The sequence below is a fragment of the Calidris pugnax genome, unplaced genomic scaffold (assembly GCF_001431845.1).
Source record: "Calidris pugnax isolate Ruff unplaced genomic scaffold, ASM143184v1 scaffold398, whole genome shotgun sequence".
Taxonomy (NCBI): Eukaryota; Metazoa; Chordata; class Aves; order Charadriiformes; family Scolopacidae; genus Calidris; species Calidris pugnax.
The window spans coordinates 1,506,563-1,531,786 of record NW_015091280.1 but is presented as its reverse complement, the minus strand read 5'-3'; the positions used below and the strand labels follow the sequence as shown (position 1 = coordinate 1,531,786).

General features: G+C 43.8%; 1 protein-coding gene across 5 annotated transcripts; it reads left to right on the top strand.

The window, feature by feature from the left end:
- The first annotated feature begins 3,098 nt into the window (after positions 1-3,098).
- On the top strand, positions 3,099-19,517 carry KCNE4 (potassium channel, voltage gated subfamily E regulatory beta subunit 4). 5 transcript variants are annotated; one of them, XM_014960688.1, is made up of 4 exons: positions 3,099-3,224; positions 8,431-12,270; positions 16,276-16,493; positions 16,918-19,517. In XM_014960688.1, exon 4 carries the CDS (start codon positions 16,944-16,946, stop codon positions 17,433-17,435), a length of 492 nt encoding a protein of 163 aa, XP_014816174.1. In that variant the 5' UTR covers positions 3,099-3,224; positions 8,431-12,270; positions 16,276-16,493; positions 16,918-16,943; the 3' UTR covers positions 17,436-19,517. The 5 variants fall into 5 exon arrangements, with proteins under 5 accessions (XP_014816174.1, XP_014816175.1, XP_014816178.1 ...); XM_014960689.1 differs by having other exon boundaries at positions 3,102-3,224; positions 9,765-12,270; XM_014960692.1 differs by having other exon boundaries at positions 3,192-3,224; positions 12,193-12,270.
- The last annotated feature ends 5,707 nt before the right edge of the window (positions 19,518-25,224 follow it).

Genomic DNA, 25,224 nt, shown 5'->3' with positions numbered 1-25,224 from the left:
AACCTCTCTGCCACCGTTACCTTCCTTGTCGAGTGGTAAACACACGTGATGGGTGTTACACCAGTGCAAAGTCTAGAATATGCAGCCTTATAAATGTGGTGATTGCTAACTGGGTTTAGCTTTTGCTCAGGTTCCGAGATCTATGGGACTGATTTCCCCACTGTGGATTTACTGTTGCAGAAACAGTTGTGTTTCAGAAGTGCTTGGATTGCATCCTCCAAGGAGAGCAGGGTCAAAGATAACAGCGTCTCTGCTTCAGGCAGAGCGAAATAAAGGGGGGAGATCAGGCTGGCTGGAATTTTTCAGTGTCTCTGACCTTGCCCATGCCAACCCCACCATCTGTGAGCCGCAGCCGCACCGGCTGGCCTCTGCAGCAGGGCTTCCCCCAGCCCTGGTGCTGGGACGTGGCTCCCCGAAGCTTGGCCCAGGATGAGCAACTTCTGTGTCCTTGTCTGAACCTCTGCTCAAACCATCTATGTTTTGAACAACATAGTGAGGCGGCTGAGAAATGTAGAGGCTGTGCTGGGGGCTTCCAGGGAAGGAGGAGTGACCCAGCTGTGGATGGAAGCAGAGAGAAAGCTTTTTTAACACTTGAGGGAGAAGGGGGTGGAAACAGGGGAACTTGTGGTCATGCCTGCCTTTTAAAAATTTTATTGCTTTTGCTAACTGCAAGCAAATTGTTATTAAAAAATCACAACACAGATCCCAAAATGACTAGGCTTATGAAAGCAATGGATTTGAGGTTTTATTTTCTGGTTTCCCAGTTATCTGAGGCATGCAAAAGCCATGGGCTAGACTTCTTTTGACTGCAAGAGCAAGCAGCTTTTCTCTTTTTCCTTGTTCTTTTCTTCTAGAGGCCTTGAATCCTTCTGGAGCTCTTTGAAAACCAGCCAGCAGAAGATTATTAGCTGATGCTAATGGAGACTCAGAAGCATGAATGGTGTCCTGGCAACAACTGAATAGCATGAGATGAGTACTTCAGTACCGCAAGGTACCTCGTAAAACAGGGAGAGCTGATAACATGGGTCCTGCTTAAGCGTGCTTGTGGCTCACACAGGCTGTCCTGTGCACCCCAAGTCATGGTATTGAAAATCCCAGCACAGAGGAGTTTGCTTCTTGCTTGGTTTCCCTTGCTCTGTAATTGACTCCTGGGAAGCCTTTACACAGGAGAGGAAAGATGCTTTATGCTGCCACAGCCCAATCTGTAAAACCTCACCCTTGATGGTTTAGGTGACCAGAGAGAAGTCTGGCCGCAGGATGGATGCAGGCAGCTCCATCCATTCTCTCCCCAGCTGGATTTGTGCTTTGCTGGGGTGAAGCTGCATCCAGGTGGTGCCCATGGCGTGACCTGCTGCAAAGGGATTGTGGGCCTTGGTGCCTGCAGAGCTGTAGACCTGCTTCTTCAGAGTGAACACAAAAATCCCACAAAGGCCCAAGCTTCATCCCATTCACTAGTGTTTGAAGAGTAGATTTTTGTGCCAGAGCTGACTCAGGTTTTTAATTCTCAGCCACTAACAGGAAAAAAACCAAACCTTACAGAACTAATAAATTGTGGCAAATGTTTGTAATTTGCCAGTGACTGGGTTACCCACTTGTGTGCAACAGATGATTTGGTGAACAGCAGCGGCGCTTATTTTCCTGGGAATGCGAGAAGCTTGTATGAGTGCAAAGACCTGTGGTTCTCATCTGATTCCCTTGCATTTTGGATCTAGAAAAAAAGCAATACTTCTAAGTATTGTAAAGACTCCTCTCCCTAGTCCTACTTCATTTATTTTGAAAATAATTTGAGTGTCTTCACAATAGCAAAACACAGAAAAAATTATTTCTCTCTTTTCAATCCATCCTTTGTACTTTTCCTGCTGTGGGGAGGAACTCCTGGCCTCCCTGGAGGATGTCTCTTTCTGCCTCTTAATCCTGGAGCAAGTGACTTGCCCAGAGGCAGAAGAAAGGGTGCGAATCAGAAATCTCCACTTCTCAAGCCCAGGTACCTTCACGCCAAACCCAGAACAAAATGTATTGGCTCAGGGTTCTCATAGCTTTTTCATTTGTCTGCAATATTATTTTCATAGATGTATGATATTTTTTTAACTATTTTGAAGGCTAATATCAATTTAAGCCGAAATAAGATCTGAAACAAATCTCTACGTGAGGGTAGGGATAGTCTTGTTGCTACAGAAGAGGTTGGGAAGTCGGATGTTTATTGAATCATTGGCTTCCTGCTAACCTTGGTATTAACCTCTCTGCCACCGTTACCTTCCTTGCCGAGTGGTAAACACACGTGATGGGTGTTACACCAGTGCAAAGTCTAGAATATGCAGCCTTATGAATATGGTGATTACTAACTGGGTTTAGCTTTTGCTCAGGCTCTGAGATCTATGGGACTGATTTCCCCACTGTGGATTTACTGTTGCAGAAACAGTTGTGTTTCAGAAGTGCTTGGATTGCATCCTCCAAGGAGAGCAGGGTCAAAGATAACAGCGTCTCTGCTTCAGGCAGAGCGAAATAAAGGGGGTAGATCAGGCTGGCTGGAATTTTTCAGTGTCTCTGACCTTGCCCATGCCAACCCCACCATCTGTGAGCCCCAGCCGCACCGGCTGGCCTCTGCAGCAGGGCTTCCCCCAGCCCTGGTGCTGGGACGTGGCTCCCCGAAGCTTGGCCCAGGATGAGCAACTTCTGTGTCCTTGTCTGAACCTCTGCTCAAACCATCTATGTTTTGAACAACATAGTGAGGCGGCTGAGAAATGTAGAGGCTGTGCTGGGGGCTTCCAGGGAAGGAGGAGTGACCCAGCTGTGGATGGAAGCAGAGAGAAAGCTTTTTTAACACTTGAGGGAGAAGGGGGTGGAAACAGGGGAACTTGTGGTCATGCCTGCCTTTTAAAAATTTTATTGCTTTTGCTAACTGCAAGCAAATTGTTATTAAAAAATCACAACACAGATCCCAAAATTATTAGGCTTATGAAAGCAATGGATTTGAGGTTTTATTTTCTGGTTTCCCAGTTATCTGAGGCATGCAAAAGCCATGGGCTAGACTTCTTTTGACTGCAAGAGCAAGCAGCTTTTCTCTTTTTCCTTGTTCTTTTCTTCTAGAGGCCTTGAATCCTTCTGGAGCTCTTTGAAAACCAGCCAGCAGAAGATTATTAGCTGATGCTAATGGAGACTCAGAAGCATGAATGGTGTCCTGGCAACAACTGAATAGCATGAGATGAGTACTTCAGTACCGCAAGGTACCTCGTAAAACAGGGAGAGCTGATAACATGGGTCCTGCTTAAGCGTGCTTGTGGCTCACACAGGCTGTCCTGTGCACCCCAAGTCATGGTATTGAAAATCCCAGCACAGAGGAGTTTGCTTCTTGCTTGGTTTCCCTTGCTCTGTAATTGACTCCTGGGAAGCCTTTACCCTCCTGAGTAACATGCTCTAGCTCTAGGCAAGCCTGCTTCAGCAGGGGAGTTGGACTAGAGGATCTCTATGGTCCCTTCCAACTCTAAAAATTCAGTGAATTTCATCTTTAGGAAGGCAGTAATATATAGTTAATACAGATGTAAGGGATCCTCATCTGGTTTTTACTTATGTTTGGTGCATATTAATTGTTTCCACTTTATTGTTACAGCAATAGAAATCCCATATATTTTGCCTCTAATTTGTTTTGTTAGCAAGACCGTGCATTCCTCCCGTTTGTTTTCAAAGCTAGATTAAAACCTTTCCTAAGTTTAATTCAACAGAAACACTACTGAAGTTCTGCGTTACGTGCCTGTTAACTGGCTACATTGTATCTCCTTACTAATTAAAATGATGCTATCCAGTATTCGGAGTGTGTTACCTGTCTAGCGCAGCCTCCCCGCTTGCCTGGGTGTCATGGCAATCTCTTCTGGGTGGCAGGGCTGGTTTCTGAGCATCGCTCGTAGCCATGGCAACGCGGGCTGCAGGGAAGTCCAAGCTGGCCCCCGTTAGGGATGTGGAGGAGCAGCTCGCTCCGGCTGTAGTTATTATTTTTAAGGGCACTAGTGCAGTCTATGACACTAGTCCAGCACGTGGGTTTTTCCATGTGATAACGAACCCACTCAGTTGAAACTTGACCTGTTCTGAAATGAAGGGTTGAGGGAAGATAAGAGAAATGAAATGAAACTGCTAATAAATTAGGGGGCAAAGCCTAGGCTCGCTTTACTCATAAGACTTCTAAAATCTTTAATTTAGCAAATTGGCTTATTTCCTGGGATAATTTACAGAGAGGAGATGGGCAATTTATTTGAAGTGTCTGAGCTGTGGATACCTGAGTCAACGTCTGTCTCTTTTATTCCTTTGTGAGACTGATCAGATCCTGAAACCAGTCACGAGAGGGAAAAAAAAAAAGAAAACAAACCAAACCAGCACCAAAAACCCTAAAAGGACAACTCACTGTTCTGGTGATGACCTAGGCTTCTCCCCACCGAGCTTTCCAGCAATGAGACAGCACCCTTGACAACTTCCCTCCTTGTGGAGTGTTGAAGGTTGTTGTGGTTTGCCGGGTACCAAAGAGAGGGTCCAGATGGGTTGTGTTTGAGAGGGAGGTGATGGCTGGGTTGTACCAGAGTCCAGCTGACATTAAACTGTGAGACCTGGAGGTATTATGGTGATGTCTGGAAAGGGGACACATCTGTAGTAATGCAAATATGGTGTTTTGGGGCACTATGAAGAGGTGACCAACCCTCATTGCTATTGATGTTGATGGATACGAGGTTATGAGGCTGCAGTTTACAGAGCCGAGTTAGTGGGAATCTTATCTAGAAAAGGATTTAGGTATTAAGCTCAGAGAGCAGAGTATGATTCACCTTATAGGAAAACAAACAAACCCAGTGACTTCAGTGGGAAGCGACCCCTGTGAGGATTTGCTGGGTCTAATGGAAACGAGCAGTTCTCAGGCTGAGCCTCCGCTTGTCGCCTGGCTGTAACAGAACAGCTACTTTCTTGCCTTGAAATCAAGTGTAGTGGGAGTATGTGAGAGAGGACGGGGGCTGTGAGCTTCCGACTGGGAGCTCTCAGGATTCAGTAAGGTCCGTCATCCCGGCCCTGCCTCTGGAAAGAGATGCGGGAGCTGGTGTAGGCTGCCGGCAGCGCTGAAGGTAACGGCCCCGGCACCCATCCTTAAACCCTAAAACCCGAAGGTAACGGCCCCTGCACCCACCCTAAAACCCGAAGGTAACGGCCCCTGCACCCACCCTTAAACCTGCAGCTTCTCCAGCAGCCCAGCTCCCGGTTTAGGAGCGTGCTGTTCCCTCAGCAGCAGCAAAAGCCTGACCCCTGCAGAATTTCTAGAAACTGTGATTCAAAAAACAGTGGTGGGGCATCCTCGGGGGTTTCCAATCTGTGCCCTGTCCTGAATGATTTTTGCAGCTGATTTCTATCCTTCTCATAAAAATGGACAGGATAATTTTTTCTTAAAGATTTTAAGATCTTAAGATTTTAAGATTAAAATTAAGAGATTAATTTTTTTATTATTATTATTCCCTCTCATGTCCTGCAGGAGACCAGAACGAGGTTCTTCTGCCCTCCCTACCTCAGACTTGCAGCCTGGCACAGCTCCTCACCCAGTCTCATGGTGATTTTGTGCTGCCTACTCTTTAGTTATCTTCTGCTTAATTCTTCAGAAATTCAGCTTGATATTTTAAAAAAAGACTTTATAACAGACTAAATTGTTGATAGGAATTTGTTTTGTTTTATCTCATAAATTCTTGGATTTAGGAAAAAACAATGACGTATTTTAGACGTGTTGGTTGGTTCAGCAGCAAATCATAAAGCTTAATCGTCAAGACTTCTTAATCCCAGATAACTGGGTTTTTGTTGTTGGTTTTTTTTTTGCTTATGCTGCGAGCTAATCCTACTGCTGAGATTATTATACCCACAGCAATTAAATCTGCATGCAGTTTTTCATTTTAATCTGTTATTTACAAACACAAATGATTTCGGACGAACGTTTTCTAGGTCTGGGCTCTAATTCAAGTAAGATATACCAGGCAACCAGGATTTGGGCAGGGAACATTCTAGAATAGATGCACCCGTCTCTGCTCGAGAACGAGCAACTATTTAAAATAAATAAATAAATTTTAAAAACCCACACACAAAAAAAAAAATCCTTGCTGTCTGGAAGCATTCCTGGAATGTGCCTTGCACCAGCCCCAGTGCCGCCGCCAGCGGGGGGCGAGGGGCTGAGCTGCACCCCCGGGGAGACGCGGCAAACGGAGTTTATCTTTTGGGAGAAGGAAAGAACCGTTTCTGGCAGCTTTTCCTTCAGAGGTGGGGGATATTGGGGAACCACTCGGAGCTTTGCCGAGCTGTCCCGGAGAAAGGCGCCTCACAAACGTATGGGGTGTGATTGCTATTTCAGGGCTCAGAAAAATGCGAGGTATCCCACTAAAGACACAGTCCTGCCCCAGTGAAAATGTGGTTTGATATGACATGGCGAGTACGTTTATAAACAGAAACGTCAGAGAAAAGCTACAGGGGACGTGGACAAGGAATAGAATCATAATCACAGAATGGTTAGGGTTCGAAGGGACCGTAAAGATCATCTAGTTCCAACCCCCCTGCCATGGATGGGTGCTGCTGAGTAACATGTGCCTGGGGGTATTTTTCATTCTCTTTTATTGCGACTTTCCTTAAAATCTCTTTCCTATTTCCCTTCCCCCCTACCTCTGTGGCCAAGCAGGTGGGTGTTAGAGGGGTTTGAAGGAGATGCTTTGGCAACGTGGTCTGTGAAAGGACATTGATGGTAAAAATGAGATAACATGGGAGAAGTTAAAGGTGAGGGACAAAAGTCATGGATGGAGAGAAGGGGGTGGGTGCTTTACCTTGGGAAGAGGTAAATCCTGAAATGTAAGTAAGGGCTATGGGAGCTTTAAAATGGGCAGTGGTGTTTTCAACAGTCCTTGTGCTCCAGGATCCTTGCCTGCAGCGCCACGGCAAAGGGAGCACAGACCCTGCTCTGCTCAGCTCTTGCATGAGCCAGGGCACTATTTATCCTCTCTAAGTGGATCATTTATGGGAGCAACCCCTGCACACCATGAACTGTATTTACAAATAACACAGCAGTTAAGTTGCTTTCAGGAGCTCCTTTAACACTTCAGTATAAGAATTGATTAGTACTCCATCGACATGTGAATGTTCAAATGCTTAATAAGGCGTCAGGAAATTTTGTGGATATAGCTACATCAAAATTCTCTAGTTATGTGACTCAAAGGAGCATTAATTCATCCTATGTGTCTAGATATGTTCTTTACTTTTTATATTTCCCATCTGGAACAGCAATATTTTTTCCCCAAGCATGCTACATTTCTAGAGCTTGTTAGGATAGCTCAGGATCTCCCATAGCTGTGCAGAATTCCCCACTTCCTGTCACTTACTAGATTTGAGTGAAATACCAGCCTCGTTTGAAGAGAAAAAAGACCACACAAGACCACATGTTGTTTACTCTGGGCTGATTATTCACGTTATGAGCAGCCAAAAGCAGAGACTGTTTTCCCCTAAGTTCTGAAAGTGTAATTCCATCAAACCAATGGTTGTCTTTGTTTTAATAAAATACATTCAAGAAGGGATGATGTCTCCCCACTGAGATATAAATGCCTGCACTTGAAAAATACCTCCCCTCCGGTTTCTTTTAGCATTTGCAAGCAAGTCGCCCCTGCTGAAACATCTACGTGTTACTAAGTTTCTTTGCTTTGGCATTACTTTTAAAAATTAACTTGAGGAGTTAGTTTGGATTCCTTTGATCAACCTTGCTGTTGCGCTGTGGAGGTGTGCCCTCTCCCTGCTTTGTGTCCAGCACCCAGCACAGGGGGAGTTTTCCGTGGGATGGTGTGGCTGTGGACCCTGTGGGGAACACAGCAGCGGTTCCCAGAGGCTGCACGTTTTCTGTATCTGCAGTTTGATGCCACCCGCACCCACAGGGTGCACCTGATCTGCTGGGAAATGCCAGGAGGGCTTCTCCTTGAGCTTTTCCAGGTGTCCCAGAGCTCTTTAGAAGGTGTGAGGGACTGTTACATCGATCAGGGTCCTGGTAATGGCAGATTACATCATTTGAGCTCCATCGGTTGTCCACATGAGGCTGGATTGTAACTGCTTGTGTTAACTGAAAGAAATGGAGCTTTTCTATCAGTTGAGAAGGAAGAAATCCTGTTCTGTTAAAGCTGTGTACAACACATTCTCTGCATTAGGCATTTAGGGACTCATCCTCTGCACGCTCACAGCTGTGGCTCCGTGGATTGATACAGAAACACAGGAACAGATCTCAGCTCATTTTCAGGAATCATCTTAACTTCTTGTATCCGGGGGACTAAAGGGGAAATCCAGCCCTTACAGGAACCAAAGGCAAACTGCTGATGGGTTCATGAGTTAAGAGTGGGAGTTTGGCCTCGGGTTTCAGAAATCACATCTTTGTGCTTTCCCTCCTTTCCTTTGCAGAATCCCTCCCGTCGGAGAGGATGCGTGTGCTGCCATTGCTGCTTTTGTGTGCTTTGTCCTCTTTGCTGCACACCTGAGGTTCATCCAACCGATGCTGTTTGCCCCCCCACATTGCTATTTTGCGCCTTGTGTTGTGTTTTCCAAAGCAGACTTTTGTAATAATAAAATACAAATAGCTGTTCTGAGTATTTTTATGCTCTAAAAGTGAGTACAGTCAACAGATGCCAAGATGTAATAAATCAAACTGAAGAGCTGTCTTAGTTGCTTCAGCTTGAAAAGGAACTGCTGTAGAAAAAGGCAGTGATGAAATCTAAACTGCATTTGCAATCCCGTGAAGATTCAGGTCAACAGGGTTGAGAGCAGAAATTAATGAAGTGCGATGTTTGCTGCAACAGCCACAGTAAATGTGGAGGTTTCACAACAGAAACTCAAAGGGAGTATTACAAATGCACATGATGCTGAGTGCCTGATGTTGGCCCAAGGGCCTTGAACATTAGAGGGAGAGAGGGTTCCACATCTGGTATCCATGTGAAAGTGAAACATCCCGTATGTGCTGAAGGTCAGGGTGACCTGGGATGCTACGCTGAGATGGCTGTGAAACAGCATGGGCCGCTCCTCACTCTGTGGACAAATTTTCCAGGATAGGAAAAAATAATAACGAATTAAAATGTGGCTTGTTTCTGTCAGCCTGCAAGTGCTTTCACTTCAGCTGGACTCAGTGCTTTCTCAGCGGCACTATCTGTCCCTTTCATCTCTGCTCTGCGCTGACTTCTGGGAGAGGAGAGCAAACTTCCCTCTGCATCTGTTTGTCTCCTTGGCAGAGATGGAAGATCACTGTGACACTTGTACTCTTTACTGTACGCTGTCGCCAGTTCCTAAAGGGATCTAATTGCTTTTGTGGTAAATGTCATGATGGTCTCCCTCCCTTTTTTTCAATCTCTTTTGAATGCTCTGTATTCAACCCTGGCCTCAAGAGCAGTGTTAGTAGATTGCTGTGAAATGCCCATTATATACTGGCAGGTACTTTAATCTCAAGGCAGACACCGCGACACAGTCCGTGCAGGCAGCCAGGCTGGTACTTTGCTCTGTATTAGCAGTTTTATTCTTCGCACTTACCAAAATCCCGCTGGATTCAGTGGGAGTTCTGGGCATGCATCTTAGACAGAACTCACCTAAATGTTGGGGGCTTTACCCTTTCTCTATGTCTGGAAATGAAAACTGCAATGCTGCAGTTTAGTAAGACTAAGCAACAACTGTCTCCTTGACTTCGGAATCTGTGGTTTCCCCAAGGGTTAAATTTTTGTCTGTTTGTTTTCTTTCTCAAATTCTTCCAGGTGTGGTGGACTTTGAGAACTCCACAGTGCAGGGGAGGTCACTGGGTGTGTGAACCCTGCCCCATTCATTTCTTGAGACAGCATCCCGCTCCCCTCTTCTTCTTGGTTTCCAAGTATTATTTTCAAAAAAGCCCGAAGCGAAATGACGGAGCTGTGGTGAGCTTCCACACGCCCAGCAGAACTGAGAAGCAGAGAGAGAGTAACCAGGGGGAGATGTGAGCTTGCACAAGGGACAGCAGGTAGTGGGGTGGCAGCTCCTTGTGAAGAAGGCAACAGGGTCCCAACTAAAGCGAACGCAACCTGGCAGGATGTTTCCCCGGCGCGAGGGAATGAACATTTGCTTTCGTATTTGGACTTCAGCTGCGGTGAACTGGATACCCAGGCATTTATCAAAGACCTTGAATTTCTGTTCTGTACTCAGGGGAAGGTTCAAGTCAAGCACTCAAATGTTTTCAGTGGTTTTATCCCCTTTATTTCTTATGCTTCTCAATTAATGGCATATGCAGAGTTTCTCAGATCATGAGGAATCTTAAAATGCACAAAAAAAGAAAACTGAGGAGAGATCTTCATGCTGTGTGCAGAGGAATTTTTCAAAAATCCTCTAAATGTTCATTCATGTCCTTTCACCCACAATTCTTTTTTGTTAGAAGCCTTCTCTAATGTAAATCAACGTGCTAATTCTGAGCCGATTAGAGTCAGAGTCAGTTCAGAGAGAAGGTGAATGTTCCTTCATAAGGTGTCTTTCCATAACTGGAAGAGTAAGCACCATGTGTTCACTGAAGAAACAGAAATTTGTATTTGGGTTTGTGAGGGAATTTCTTCTAGATACTGCTAATCAATTTAGAGGGGTTTGGTTTATTTTTTTAATGGCATCCAAAATTTGTTACATTGTTAAATATTTTAAATCCCAAATAGAATTAAATATGTTGAACATGGTTGATCATGTACAGTGTAATTGAATCTAACATTTGACACTGACAGCAAAGACAGCTTGTAAGTTATTTTGTTTTTAAAGATAATGCATCCAACAGATAATTCTGTTTGGAAAAAAAGGAAAAATTAAAAAAAGAATTTTCAAATCAAGCATACCTGCATCTTCTGTGCCACATCCATGGAAAAAGGTAATGTAATATGAAGTATAAGTTTCATTTTGCTGTATAGAAATATATATTGATAATATAACTTTGTAACATGTCTCAGCTACAGGTAAGAGAATTGAGAATGTGACAAGTTTGGACTCAGACTCTCATATCAGCCACTGAAAAATCTTTATTTTAAAATGTAATTTATTGTTATTGCTCTCATAAAAGTAACCTGTTTCCACTCTATTTGCTTCCAATCACTCATAGCTTTCTGAATTCAGTTTAGGGGTTGAAAAGAAATGCTTATTCCAAAATTCCAAGGCTCCCACAATACATGCCTTACAGTAAATGCTAAATTTAGGGTAAACTGTTATTACAAGTATCATTACAAGTTGCTTGTCATCTCTCCGGATCAGACACCAATTTGCCTTACAGATCTTTATTGTGTGCTTGGGGGGCAATTGCAATACTCTGGACGTGACTTCTGGGCAATCTCTTGCCACTGCTAGCTGAGAGTGTGAGAGAACCTGGGGTGTCTGGTGCTTCTGAACCCCCTATTTGCTGCTATTGATAAAAATGGAGGGTTTTGCTGCTTTGGGTGCAGGGAACACCTGAGAAACTTGAAGTTTCATAATATGGGGATCTGCTATGAAGGTTAAATGAAATTTGAATTAAAGCAAACCAAATGCTAAAGTTGGAAAGAAAGCTGATACGTGCACCTTCTAGACTTACATTTGCAAGTTTTCACTAATGAAGGTTGTAAAACAGAGCTGAGTGTTTTACTAAGTTTTTCACAGTTAATAACTGGGCAGGGTGTTACTTCCATTTGGTATCCAGATGGTAATATGGTATATTGTGGATGACACTGAGAAAATTGCCTTCCTCTAGAAATTGCCTGTGTGAAGTATATTAAAAAAATGTCACTTATTTCTGCAGTATGGAAAATAGGGAAGAGTGATGGAAAATGACACTGAGCTGTGTAAGAATTGCTCAGATGCCAGCCCAGCCATGTGGTAATGCTGTCATGCTTATGAGCACGATTGTTATTACCATTTCAGGTAGTCATCTGCGAGTGCTTTACTGTGCTGTACCCTCACAGCATGTGTAATTGGTAGGTATTATTATTAGATTTGTTTTGCAAGTGTGTGAACTGAGGCATAGAAGTGTTAAGAGCGTATAGTAAAGCTCATAAATTTCACACTGTAAGTAGGCTTGTTAGCGAGGAGGCGCGTGGCTTGTGTTGGGCTGCCACTCATTCCCTACTCTGGGAACTCCCAGCTCCGGGAATGAGCGTGTGACTCGTTTGCTGCTTTGGAACTAGCTCTTGTATTCCAACACATTCACAGGCTTCGCTGAAAATTGACTCTGGGTTGCACAGAACTTGGAAGGAGCAGGCACCGTTCCTGATCTGACACCCGCTCTAGGTAAGGGACTGATGGTAACTTTAAGGGGCTTTGACTTCAAGGAGCTTTGGCTGAGGTCCTCTGTGAGGCTTGTGTTTTGCAGCGGGACCAAAAGTCCATGTGTACATATCAGCATCACAGATCTTTAAACATAAGACCAAATCAAGGGCACAAACATCCCATTTAATTGTGCCTCCCTTCATGGTGTCAAACCCAGCTTTTGATCTCTAATTTTACTTTAATTGAAATCATATATGTGAGTGAAAAACATTGATCACCTTTGCTGTCCTTTCCCAACTTATGGGATGAGTTAGGTAAGTTATGATTTATCTAAGTGGTAACTAAGTCAATATTTGCATGGCAAAACTCTCCCCACTTTTTCTCCCTAGTGGTAAATTCCCAAACGTTACTTCGATTAAAGGTCCCTGTGCAGGAAGAAAAAACTTCAACCCCTCTGTCCTTCCCATTTCTCTTTTCTTTCAACTTTTCTTTTCAGTTTTTCAGTTGTTTACTTCCAAAAGTGCACATGCTCAGATACTCTTTAAAGTCATACTGTTAGCACACGCTTATCAAACAGGCTCAGCTTCCCATAGGAGCTAGCCCTTTAACAGTTGTCTTGTGTCTTTAGCCTTATTAACTCACTAAGTGGAAAAAGAAAGATAAATGCAGCATCAGACCATGGATTATGTCCGTAATGAAGAGTTAGACATGTATTTTCCATGGCAGCCTGCAGAGAGGCATCTGAGTCTCTAAGGACGTTTCATGTTGTCTTCATAATGGATTCTGTCTTTGTTCGGTTTTCTGACTGTCCTCAAATTTTTATTTGGAGAAAGGGTTCACATTATACTATCCCTTAAGCCATGCTGTGAAGAATTCCTGCCCCATGGGATGCCTCAAGCTTCAACTTTTGCGTCCTTTGGTGACGGAGGTTGCTGCCACAAAAGGCTCTCTAGGAGACAGGGACCTTGAGAAAAAAAATCTGGCATCAGCAGCTATGTTGTGACCTTTTCATCATCGGAGCGCTTGGCTGTTGCTCTGCTTTATTAGTCTGAATGTTTTCCAAAGAGGAAATCTGGAAGGTGGGAGCAACAGCACGAGGAAGATTATTCTTAAGTGTTATAGCCTAGGTTGGAAGTGATGCAAAAGTGGAGAGTGACACATGAGCGGCGATTACTGAAAGCCCAAGGGACCTGTAAGTGAAATTTGAGGGGAAATTTTGTGAAGTTTGGGGGGAAAAATTTGATCTGAAAGGAAGAAAGAAACCTCAAACAAGAAACAGTTTTGGGGGAAAAAATTGATCTGAAAGGAAGAAAGAAACCTCAAACAAGAGACAGCTGGTAACCTTAACTCCAAAAAAAAAAAAAAATTTCAAATTAAGTATATATTTTTGACATGATTAATGGTTAGTACATAATATAATTAGCAACAAAAATAATTTAAGTATATATTTTTGACATGATTAATGGTAATGCATAATATAATTAGCAACAAAAATAAATCTGCAACACAGAATTAAAAGGCTCCAATTTTCAATTTTCTAGGTTTTATTTTTAGACAAAAATACAGTTTCTACAGGGTATAGCTCGAGAAAGCTGACTTATGGCAGCAGCACGCAAGTGGCATATGTTTTTCAGGTGGTTATTCCCCAGTGTCTTCCTATCCCTCCTCTTCATGTCTATAGAAGGCTCAGGGATTCTTTCCAGGCCTTTTTAAAATTAAACTGTTTTTCAGAATCACGGGCTAACAGATGGAGAAGAGTTGTTGTCATCAGCGAGCCAAAGTAAATATAGTTGCGAAGAGTTTTCAGCAATAACTATGCATAATTATGCAAGTCAGTCATCTTTCAGTTGAACTTCAGAGGATTGCATAAATCCATGGACGCTCCTGGCCAGTCGTCCTCTGCTCTTGTTGAGTGCTGCAGTTCATCTTGGTAATGGTGTACAGAGCTTCACCTACATGACATGAAAAATATGAGGCTTTGGAGCAAATAAGAGACCCTATTCACACCTGCAGGCACCTGCTGAAGAGCCAATCTGCCTCTGCTCAGCTGGCTCAGTGTTGGGATCCACGGGGTGTTGATGCCTCTGGATGCCTGAAAGTGCTCTTGGGGTCAAGGTGGGTGATGAGCTGTGTATAGCACTGACAACAGGAGGCAGCAGAACAGGCTTTAGGTCTCAGAATTAAGCAGCTTCAGAGCTGGTTTCGTGGGCACAGAGAAAGTAAGTACATCTTGTACCGAACCAATTTTCATTGAGACAATAATGCTGGGTGTTTCTTCACCATTCTGTGAAAGTCTTGCATAAAAGGGTGTTGGTGAGACCCCACACCTTGTATTTAACTTTTCAAATTCCCAATTTCTGGAGCTGAACGGGGGAGCAAATATCACATGGAGCTGATAAAGATGTGAAATAAAAATTCCTCAAAATTCCATAAACCATGCTGCGGTTTATGGTTTAACCTACCAGTTAATACGCTCTTGCTGCCTGCTCAGTAATTTGTCGGGAACGGGGAAGAAGAATCCAGACTTGGCAAGCTGGTGCTGCAGACAGATTTTGTCAGATGAAATCCCAGTAGACATTAGTCCAACATCAACAGCTCCTGAGCTATCACATGGGAATGCGCAAGGAGATAAAACGAACATCCTAAAGGGTGGATCCTCTATTTTAAGGGACAGAGAAGGGAATCTGGCTAATGTAAATTTTTTTTTTTCTTTTCTTTGTGGAGTCGTTCAGAGAAATGATGGAAAATGCTGGTTCCAAACACAGATACGATTCTGTCTTTTCTTGAATTCTTCACTTCATTTAAAGTTGCTTAACTCCTCTCTCTTGCTTTTTCCTACATGTGAAGAGAGGTTAATCCTATCTGCCTTTACCTCAGAGGGATCGTGAGGGCAGAGTTTGGAAAAGAATTTGCCGTCTATGCAAAGAATCCACCAGTGACTGCAGGGGAAAAAAAAAAAAACAACCCAGACGTACCATTGGGAAACTCCAGCACCAGTCGACTACTTTCTGGAAGTGGAGTGTCCTGTTACATAAACATCCTTGAAGCTTTGCAGAAGGGGTGACATTCACATCACATATGTGGGGCCTGACTAATTGGGCTTTGTGTGTGAAGAACGGGGATGGCGAGGATAAGGAAGTGAAATCCCCAAGGTGCAAGCTGGGCCTCCTGCTTCCCATGGCCTGTACTGCTGCTTACGTGTTGAAAAGGGCTCCCGGAGCCTCCTGGACCACTGAGCTGATGACTGGGAACTCTGAGGGTCCCGTGACCCAGCCCGCATCCTGGCTCTGCCCTCCCCAGCGCTCTGGGAGCCCAGCAGCCAGCGGCAACAGCCTCCAGCAGTCACTCGTGGAGCATCCCTCTGCCCAGAAGTTGTTAACGTTCCTTCATGTTAAAGTCTGCATTAACCCAGCACTCCTGGTCCATGTACAAACAGCATGCAGACCATGCAACCCTTGGCAGCTTCTACAAACACTGGCAGAAGGGGGCTGTGAACTTCAGGAGGTCTGAGTTGCCCCTGGGAGTAATCTGTGCTTTTCCACTGATTATGTGGGGATCCAAAATCCCATAGCTGCCGTTTTGATGGCTGAAGTGAAGTGGCACTGGTATCCCTCCATCCAAAACTCACTCGAGACCCAGGGCCCAGTTCCCCACAGCCCCACACTTTGTGGGAAAGCAGAGCTGCAGCACGAGTTGAAAGGCACCACTTTGTTTTACACACACTTTGTAAAGTTCTGTCACTAGTCCCAGGCAAAGAAAATAACCTGTTTTCTCCCCCATCTCTTCATGGAAATAGCTTGATAGTGTCTACTATAAAATTAATGTGTATATTATTCTATGTTTTATGACATACACAGAATAATGGTTTGCAGGTTTTCTGTTCTGCGCAGCAGCTTTCAGGGTAACGGATTAGATTTAGCAACTGGGATGGCAGTGAAAGGAACAGATTCACAAGCTGAAAGAACCAGTGCTGAACTGGTTAAGAAAGAGTAAAATCTGAATTCCCAACTCTTTTTCTTTTCACAGCTGTTAAGAGTTCAGTGGGTTGAACTGCAATCCTTCAAGTTCATCTGTTGACTCCAACACAAAACTATTATAAACTGTGCCTCTAAAACACGTGATGAAACATTTCTTGAGAGCTATTTATTCCAACTGCAGCAGAGGAAAGTTTTCAGAACACCCGGCATTTGGTAGAGGAAAGGTCTCTTGAGCTTTGCTAAAGGAGGAATTATTTGCATACCAACGTAAGTTGCTTTTTGATTTTTTTCCTGCACAATTGAATAAAATAATACTTCTAACTTTCCCCCTGCTATGGAAACATGGTTAAGTAGCAAAAAAAAATATGTTTAAATGCCTGGTGGAGTATTTCTATATAGTTTTCTTTCTTTAATCATGTGGATGGGGGGTTTTATAAGTCAGCATAGAACTCAACAGGAGTTAATATTATGTATTTTCTTTTCCTTTAATGTTTTCTATATCTGAATAACAGTTCATTCAGTTACAGTATTAATGCAGAAGCATGATAGACTGCAAGCTTCAAGCAAGTGTGTCCTGCAAGCTTACAGGTTGCAAGTAGCAAGGAATAGTTTGGGGGTATCTTTTTTCAGGTGTCTTTTACGTCTTTGATCTGAAGTTTGATCTTATGTATACATACACATTCTTCCCCAGGCTTTAGCTGTGGTAAAACACTTTCCATGCCGAAAATGGACCATGCAAACATGACCCAAGCCATGCTTGATGCTGAATCCCGCAACATGGAGAAGAGCAACAGCAATGAGTATTTTTACATTCTGATCGTCATGTCTTTCTACGGGATCTTCCTGATAGGGATAATGCTGGGCTACATGAAATCCAAAAGAAAAGAGAAGTCGTCCAATTTGCTTCTGCTCTACAAAGATGAGGAGAGAGAATGGGGGGAAGCTGTGAAGCCTCTACCAACCATCTCGGGGCTGAAGTCTGTGCAGATCCCCATGATGCTGAACATGCTGCAGGAGAGTATGGTGCCTTCCCTGTCCTGTGCCATCTGCTCGATGGAAGGCAGCAGCGTGAGCTCCGAATCCTCCTCCCCAGACGTGCACTTCACCATCCAGGAGGAAGTGCTGGATGCTGAACTGGGGGAAGTGTCAGAAACGCTCCTCAACGAGAGCAGCGAGGGATCTGCGGAAAACATCCACAAGAACTCCTAGCACTCGCAGGGCTCCCTTGGTCAGCTGCCCAAGCGTGAGAGGAGCTCCCACTAAGAACTTGTGGTTCTACTTTCCTGCTCTCCGATGAACTCTCAACAGGTATCTTTGCCCCCGGGCCTGAGGTGCTCCTGAGAGCTGGCAGGACAAGGAAGCAGTGGTACCTAACACCAAAGTGTAACTTGCACATAATTGGGATGCTTAATTTTACTTTTTCCATTGTTATTTCTTACCATAAGAGCTAAGAACAAGGAGAATATATATATATATTTTCTAACAAGGTAACTATTACTGGCATGTCTCTGCATGTTTCAGAAGTCTGCAAATATCTGGGAAATGTTTAGGGAAGTTCCCTAATGTAATGCCTGGTTGTTAAAGATGATGGATGATGCTCATTCACGCAAAACTGTGACAGGTTAGAAGTACTCTTCCTGTGTTTTTCTTATAACAAACCACAGCCAACAGCAGATTTGCTCAATGAGGCCTCGAAAGCTGAAAATTTGTCGATTCTGTAGTTGAAGGGGGATTGCAGCATGGCTGGAGACTGAATTTAGGCAAAGTAAAAATGACAGAAAAAATAAATAATGAAAAAAAAAAAAGAGGTAAGTAGTTTCTAGGAGGTTTGTAAAGCCCAATTTCAGATCCATGCCACTATATTTATCTTTGCTTAAGTTGTACCTGTACTGGCTGGGTCAGGTTCACTAATTTCTGCTGCAACCTGGTCTTTGACTGAGTTACCAGTAGGAAAAGTGGTTTAATTTTTTGCTTTTGTATTTTTTTTAGAGACACGTACATTTGATCACTAAAGGCAAAGATCTGAAAGTTAAAAAAGATCTTTGTTACAAGGTGTAAAACATAGAAAGGCTTGAACACATGCTGCTCTGTTACGCCCCCTTGGAAAAATAGGTGGGATTCAGGATAGAATTTAACCTCAGCAAGGGTGAAATCCCGGCCCCACTGAAGTCATCAGCTGAGTCCTCTGGACTTCAGGGGACACACACAAGATTTTGTGCTTCTCTGTTGGAGTTAAATTCTCCATTTGAGGTCAGTAAAACTGTACTCATTTACAACATTGAAGAATCTGGCCTTCGTGCTCTGTTTAAGCCAGTGTAGATAAACATTGCATTACATCCTTTTTTTTTTTTTTTTTTTCAAACAGCTCACATGTGACACATGCATTTCTACAAAGTCATTAGTAACTAGTTTTTAAAACCACCACAGTCTTCCCCTCCTAGTTTAATGGTACTGTGATTTTTTTTCAAATGTTCATGAAATTAGTTACTAAATTATTGCACTGTTAAAAAAAAAGTAGTGTTAATATTGTAGCAACGTATGATTGTTTCAATCATACCTTATATTTTATAATAACTTATTACGATGTTTGGATTAGTTCTGAACCATGAGGGCTAAAGAGCCTGAATCTAAAGCGTTGCACAGCAAAAATGTTTGCAAAATGTCTCCACATATTTCCTGCGCTAAAATAGCTCTGTGATTTATCCACTGGCATTAGAGCTGGAGAGACGGCTTGAAAAATAGGAGCGCAGAGCAGCAGAAATGAGCTGAGGCGAGTCTGCTGTGCTCCTGCCGCGGAGAAGGGAGAGCTGTGGGTTTGTCTCGGGGGGTGACTGCGGCGGGACGCAGCCCGCAGAGGTATCGCTGTCTCTCTCTCAGCACCAAAGAACAAAAGCCCCATTGTGCTCGGAAAGGGCCTGATCCAGCCCAGACTGAAGGCAGTGGGAGTTTTTCCATCGGCTTCAGTGAACTTTGGATCAGACCATATAAAGCTTTTTGGTAGATTTAATCCAAAAGGGGCTGTTTTAAGTTTGAAAGAAGCCAAATTAAGTTTGGCACTTTGCCTGGAATCACTTGAATCCTGAAACTTTCCAAATGAGACTGACATGCGCGAGTTGTCACATTTTCCATTGCTTTCTCCTTCGTCCTTTTACTTGTGGTATAAGTGTATTTGTATCTGTAAAAAAACCTGATGTATATAATTCCTAACATTGAGTTGTATATAATTGTCTCATGTATTTAAAGTTTATTGTTTCTACTGGCACTAATTTTTATTTAAATAAAGAAACACGTTTCCTGGGAAAGTTTCCATGTTTGTTCACTACGTCAAATAGATTTCCAGTAACGGGACCTTGCAAAATTTCTACCAGATCCTTTTCTCAGCCTCTTTTTGAAATGATGCCTTGTGTTTGACAGTACTGCAGCGCTGTGGGCTGAGACAGGCGCTGGGCACTTCCCTTGGGTCCGTACTGGCTCTCTGGGGCACTGGGCAACTTCCTCGCTCTTGGCTCCTGCCCATGTGCAGCCGGGGCCACAGGGATGCCCTGAGTCCTCCTGCAAAGAGCTGGGGGTGCTGCTGAGCCATGGGAGAGGCTGGCAAAACTGACAAGCTGCTACGAAAACATTCTTGTCACTTTTTCAGCCTCTCAAAGTCTGCATTTTGAGTTTTGGTTTTAAATTTGTGTTGTAGCAAAGAGGGTGGGTTGAGGTTTAAGGGCAAGTATCTGGCACGGGTCTCTGTTCCCGCTGGATTTCCAGTACTGGGCCATGGTACGTGGCTGGCTTGGTCTCAGGCTTTGACCCCGGGTCTCGTTGCTGCTCTGTCATTTCCAGCATTAGGGGTAGGGGAGGTTTCGGGATTCTGGCTCCCAGTGCAGGGTGGAAGCGTTTAGGGGCAAGTTTGCACTTCCATATCTCCTTCAAGCTGTGATGGTATGTACAGGGTCACAGGCACTGGCTGAGACCTACTTGCATGGGGTAATTTGAGGTTGTTTCGAAAATCGTCTTGCTATAAAGTTATATCTGCTGGCGTTCCCACAAAACCTGTTCCATCCTGCTCTGCTCCCTTCAGTCTCTCCCTATTAAATAATTCTGGGGCCTGTTCACAAGCTTCTGTGGACCTAAAGCTGCCCATCAGCAAGACTACGTTTCCCTCTGGCACTGTAATCTCCCAGGACACCCACAGTGTCCTGGAATAGCGGGTCAGTAACGCTGCATCTTCCACATTACCCACGCCGCGCTCTCAGTGTTTCCATTGCCCCAATAATGAATCAAGAGACTTCTGACAGCACTGGCGATAAGAAGGAAAAACAGAACAAAATGTAAATTGCAGCTCTGCTTTGTGGATCAAAAAAAGCTAGCTTATTCCAGCAGTTTCTTGTGTTAAATTGAGCTGCTATAAAGGGAAACACTGTGTGCTTTGGGGTCTATTTACACTCAAGGGAGCTAGTAAGCACGAAAACGTGGCCACCTTCTCCCAGACTGTCATGGAGATATCCTTGGCCCACGCGGTGCGAGAAAGCATATGTGATGGTTTGGTATGCATTTGGTTTTGTCTTATGGTGTTTGTCTTTGTCCAAATTAGTATTTTGATGGCACCAGGAAAAAAAAAAAAAAAGCAAAAATATATTTTAGTTATAGAAGTTAATTGAATGTGCAGCTGAATGCAGTGATGCTTTGAAGACAGCTCGGTGACCCAAGACTACTGGGTAGCTATTGTTCCAAGTTAAAAGAAGCGTTGTTAACCTTGAAAAGCTACAGATGGAAGGAAGAAAATTGCCCCTATCAAGCTTGTTTCAAAATCCTTTTGACTACTACAGAAAAAAAGGTAATTTATTTTTTTTTCCCCCCAAATGATGGACATTTCCAGTGTGCTTCAGTAACTGAGTTAAATCAGATTTACAGATAATAGATCTTGGCTTGAGGGCAACGATAATTGGCTGTAATTTGACTGAATGGAGATTATTATTTTTTTTCTTTTTACAAATGTATGATTTCTTAAAAGAACGCAGCACTTAGGCTCCCATTTCTCACCAGGGCTATACCTCATATGTTTGCTGGAATATTAATGCATCTCACCTTTGGCAGAGCAGAAAAAGCTGGCCTCATGTGGCACGTGTACATGGTCTGGCTCCAGGACTTACTGTAAACATAAGTGCCAGCTCTGAGGGTTATGACACTGGGACCTGTGATAGCAGCTGGCTCATCTACAGTCCTAAACCCTACTGGTGTATCTCACGCAGATGCACCTGTGAGGTTACTCATTCAATGGACTGAACCTGCTGAGTAACTGCAGTGGAAATGCAGAACTCATCTCTTCTCCAGGCACTCGACTGCCGTGCTCTGGACCAGGGGTTAACCAGGCCAGGAAGGTTAACAAACAGGAGAGAATCCTCTTTCCCAGGACCAGAGCGAAGCTCACAGATCATGGTAAGTAAGGGCAGGAGCCTCACGTGTTACAACTTGCTGCAAAAGTTCTTTCCCCAGCTTGGCCCCTCTCACAGTGTGTTCCCCTTTCTCAGACATGCACCCCCCCTACCCAGATAATCAAATCAGTTCTCACGGGGTTGGAAAGGAAGGAAACGAAAAAGCTATGACAAGTCGTTTCTGTTTCTAAGACCTCAGTGCATGGTACTGGACAAGGAGAGGTGTACTGCCCGAGGACGAGGAGCACACAGGTCCCCAGTGCAGACTATCAGGCACTTTTATCACCATCAGTCATTTCAACCAAGAGAAGATTAAACCACCTGCCTTTAATTTTAATCTAAAAATTTCAAGACCTTGTAAAGACAGACGGAGTCTCTGCCATGTGACAGAAGAGCATTCTCAGAGATGCTCAAGGTGGGGTGAGGACAGTACAGTTGATGGCCCCAGATGCAATTGTGCCAAAGCTGGACCATGCTCTTCTGTGGCTGTTAACCTATCACGGTCACCTTATAATCTTTCTGGAGCTTTTTGGTCCAGCAGATTATTTTTCCTTGAGTTCACAGTTGCATTTTAGATTTAAAATATTTAAAATTGAGGTATAAAAATTAATGAAATTGTTTAGGTTATTTGTTTTTAAGCACTGATCCTATTTGCCTGTGTGTACTTGGTTGATTTGCTTTTGTATTTTTTCCATTTTCACACGCCTCTGCAGTTCCTACCGCATGCAGCCAAAAATAGCTGCAAGATGAGCTGCCTTCTTAGTATATTGACACTTCTGTATCCCTCCCAGCTAGGGTAGAAAATGGAAAATAACACACAATCAATGAGCACCAGAGTTTTTCAAAGCTTAATTTTATTTTAGTTTGGGTAAGGTTCCAGTTTATATTAGGCCAGGTTAGACTGAGGTTTTGCCACCCAAATAAGTGACTAAAAGAAGGATAATCAAGGCTATTGAGTGGTTGTCAGGTCCTGGTCTGATTGTTGGTCCAGGAGGGGTTTGGTTTCTCACAGTGGTATATTACAGGCTACCCTCTCCCTGAGTAATTTGTTTAACTGTCCTGTTCTTGTTTATCAGATGATGCTACTTAAATTCCTACCTGTGAGAATTTGATGTGTTCTTGACAGACAGGAAATACTTGTGATTCTCAAATGAAAGATATGGTATAAATAGAAGCATTTGCCCACCTATGAACAACAAACTTTTTTGCTCCCCTTTATGCTGTTAAATGCTAGAGCAGCCACTGGCAACAAATGACAATTGTTGGCATGTGTGACTACCCGAAAGAATGCAGCTCACCCCACTGGACCTCTCAGGTCGGCAGAAGCCATGTAACAGGACCTTTTGGCTTGGTTGATATGAGAGAGGAGGTGCTGGTGAACAGGGCAGTAGCCCCAGGATGTGGGAGACTGAATTCGGTTTCCTCTTCTGCTCCAGGCTCACTGCGGTACTCTGGAAAATTACTTGCTTTGGCTAAGACTCTCATTTATAAACTGTAAGGAAGAGTACATCTTCACTGCCTGAGGCTGACGTAAGAATAACTACGCTGAGAATCTCAGGGTGCTGAGCTCTGATGGAAAGTGAGAAAAGACATGATTTGCCACTCCTTGTACTCGGAGAAGGAACCACAAAATTAAAGCACTTCCTCTGGTGTGAGCTCCAGCTGTTTAGCCAGGGCCAGCATGTGATGCCTCCGTCCCCTGCAGCTTACCCTCGAAGGCTGGGACTGGAGCACGCCTGCAGTGATGCTGGTCCCCAGCCCAGCCCTCCCTGGGCCAGCTGTGTCTCATCCCAGCAATGAAAACTTTAGCTGAGCGGTGCAGGCGAGAGGATGTGAGACACACAGTGTTCACAAGAGGTTTTGAATCCCATCCTAGAGAACAGACAAAAGGCCAGTCTTTCCTTCTCTTCCGGAGGAAATGTAAACCATGCACCTCTGAGGATGTATATCCCCCTCCTCTCTCTTCAGAACACAGTAAACTGATCAAGGAAGGTTTCCTGTAGGAGAAGAGAGAGGAAGAGAAAAAGTGGTTTTGCTACTATTTTTTAATAGTAGGTATGAAGCCGTGTAGTAGCAGACAGACTACCCTTCAATGTTACACAGTGGGGCCTCTTTCAAGTCCTTAATGGAGCACCATCTCATCATTTTCCTTACAAATATTTGACGCTACTAAATGACCCATTGCTATTGCTGATCCTGTCAGCAACAGCAGGCTAATGAGTGTCAGTAATTGCTTTCCGGCATGCTAGCACTGTGCTTCTGCCACACTGGGAAGCAGGGAACACTCTTGACGCTTGTAGAAGTGTGGAGCGGTGCTGGGACTGCTGAAAACCCAGGCACCACCGGGACATCTCTCCAGATGTGACTTTCCACAAGAGAGCACTGCGGGGTGACTGGGGTTGTGCATGCATCCTGTTCACACAGGTTAATTTTGCTCTGTTGCACAGGATTTTACACCAAAGGATGCTGATAATGACCTTTATGTCGCTGTTGACTTTGGTTAGATGGGTGGGTGTTGTCTGAGAGACACCAGTGAGGCACACGGGTGACGTGATGGTAGCACCTACCCACATGTACCAAGGAACTGCTCATTGTGCCTTCACCAAAGGACACAGCAGCGACAGCTCTGTCACATTCTCTCACTAGGGGTCTAGCTGTTCAGTGCTAAACAATTAACTGAAGCCATATCTAATGAGCTGCTCTTTAGCCAGGATGTGTATCTCAGATGGATTCTCACTGTAAAATCTTTTTTTCTCCTATATTCATCAAGAATGAATCACCAGATGAGAAGGATTGTGCAGGTTGCCTCTGCAGGGAGCCATCGTTAAGGAGGTGCAAATGGCTGCTGACGGAGCTAGCTGTCATCTGTGGTCATCCTGCTGCAGTGGCCAGCAAAAACCTTGCCTTAGGGCTGGCTGCTCTAGGTTTTTACTGCTTCAGGTGAGCTATAGATGCTGCACTTAGTGTTTGGGTGGATATTTACATACTTAGTTATGCATCACTACTAAAATAAAACTCATGAAGGATGTTCTAAATATCACAGGATTCTTTTTGTCAGTGAAAATAATTTTTTCCACAGCTTCACTTCCATGACTTTTACTTTGTCCTGTGAAGTGCTATCATCAGGAACAATGAGAACATTATATTCATATGGAAGGAAGGGAACAAAAAATTTATATGGAATAGGCAGAGCTTTGGGATTAAAAGTGTCCTGTACAGGAATATTTGTAAGATACATGTGTTCCAGGGAAGGATCACAGACCCAGGAATTGAGAGTAAAAGTACTAGACTCTTTGAGTCCTTGTATTTATGATGTCTAGACAGAGAGCAAATTTTCCTTCATTTTTTCTGTTGAGAGCTGTGCCAGTTTAAACTGGGATAGTCCAATAAGTGGACTTCTATTTGTATGTACAATTCTGATGTGCCTATTTTCTTCCCCCTCACTGCCATTTTTCTACAGGAGTGTAGCCCAGGGAAATTGTTTTTTCAGGACTCTTCCTATCTTCTTTTTCCTTTCTGCATAAAAGACATAGCTTAGGGCACTTCAGACAGGTCGAAAATTATTTTTCCTGTTC

Excerpts from the sequence above, each read along its gene's own strand:
- KCNE4 (XM_014960688.1), top strand. The coding sequence starts at position 16,944 with ATGCCGAAAATGGACCATGCAAACATGACCCAAGCCATGCTTGATGCT.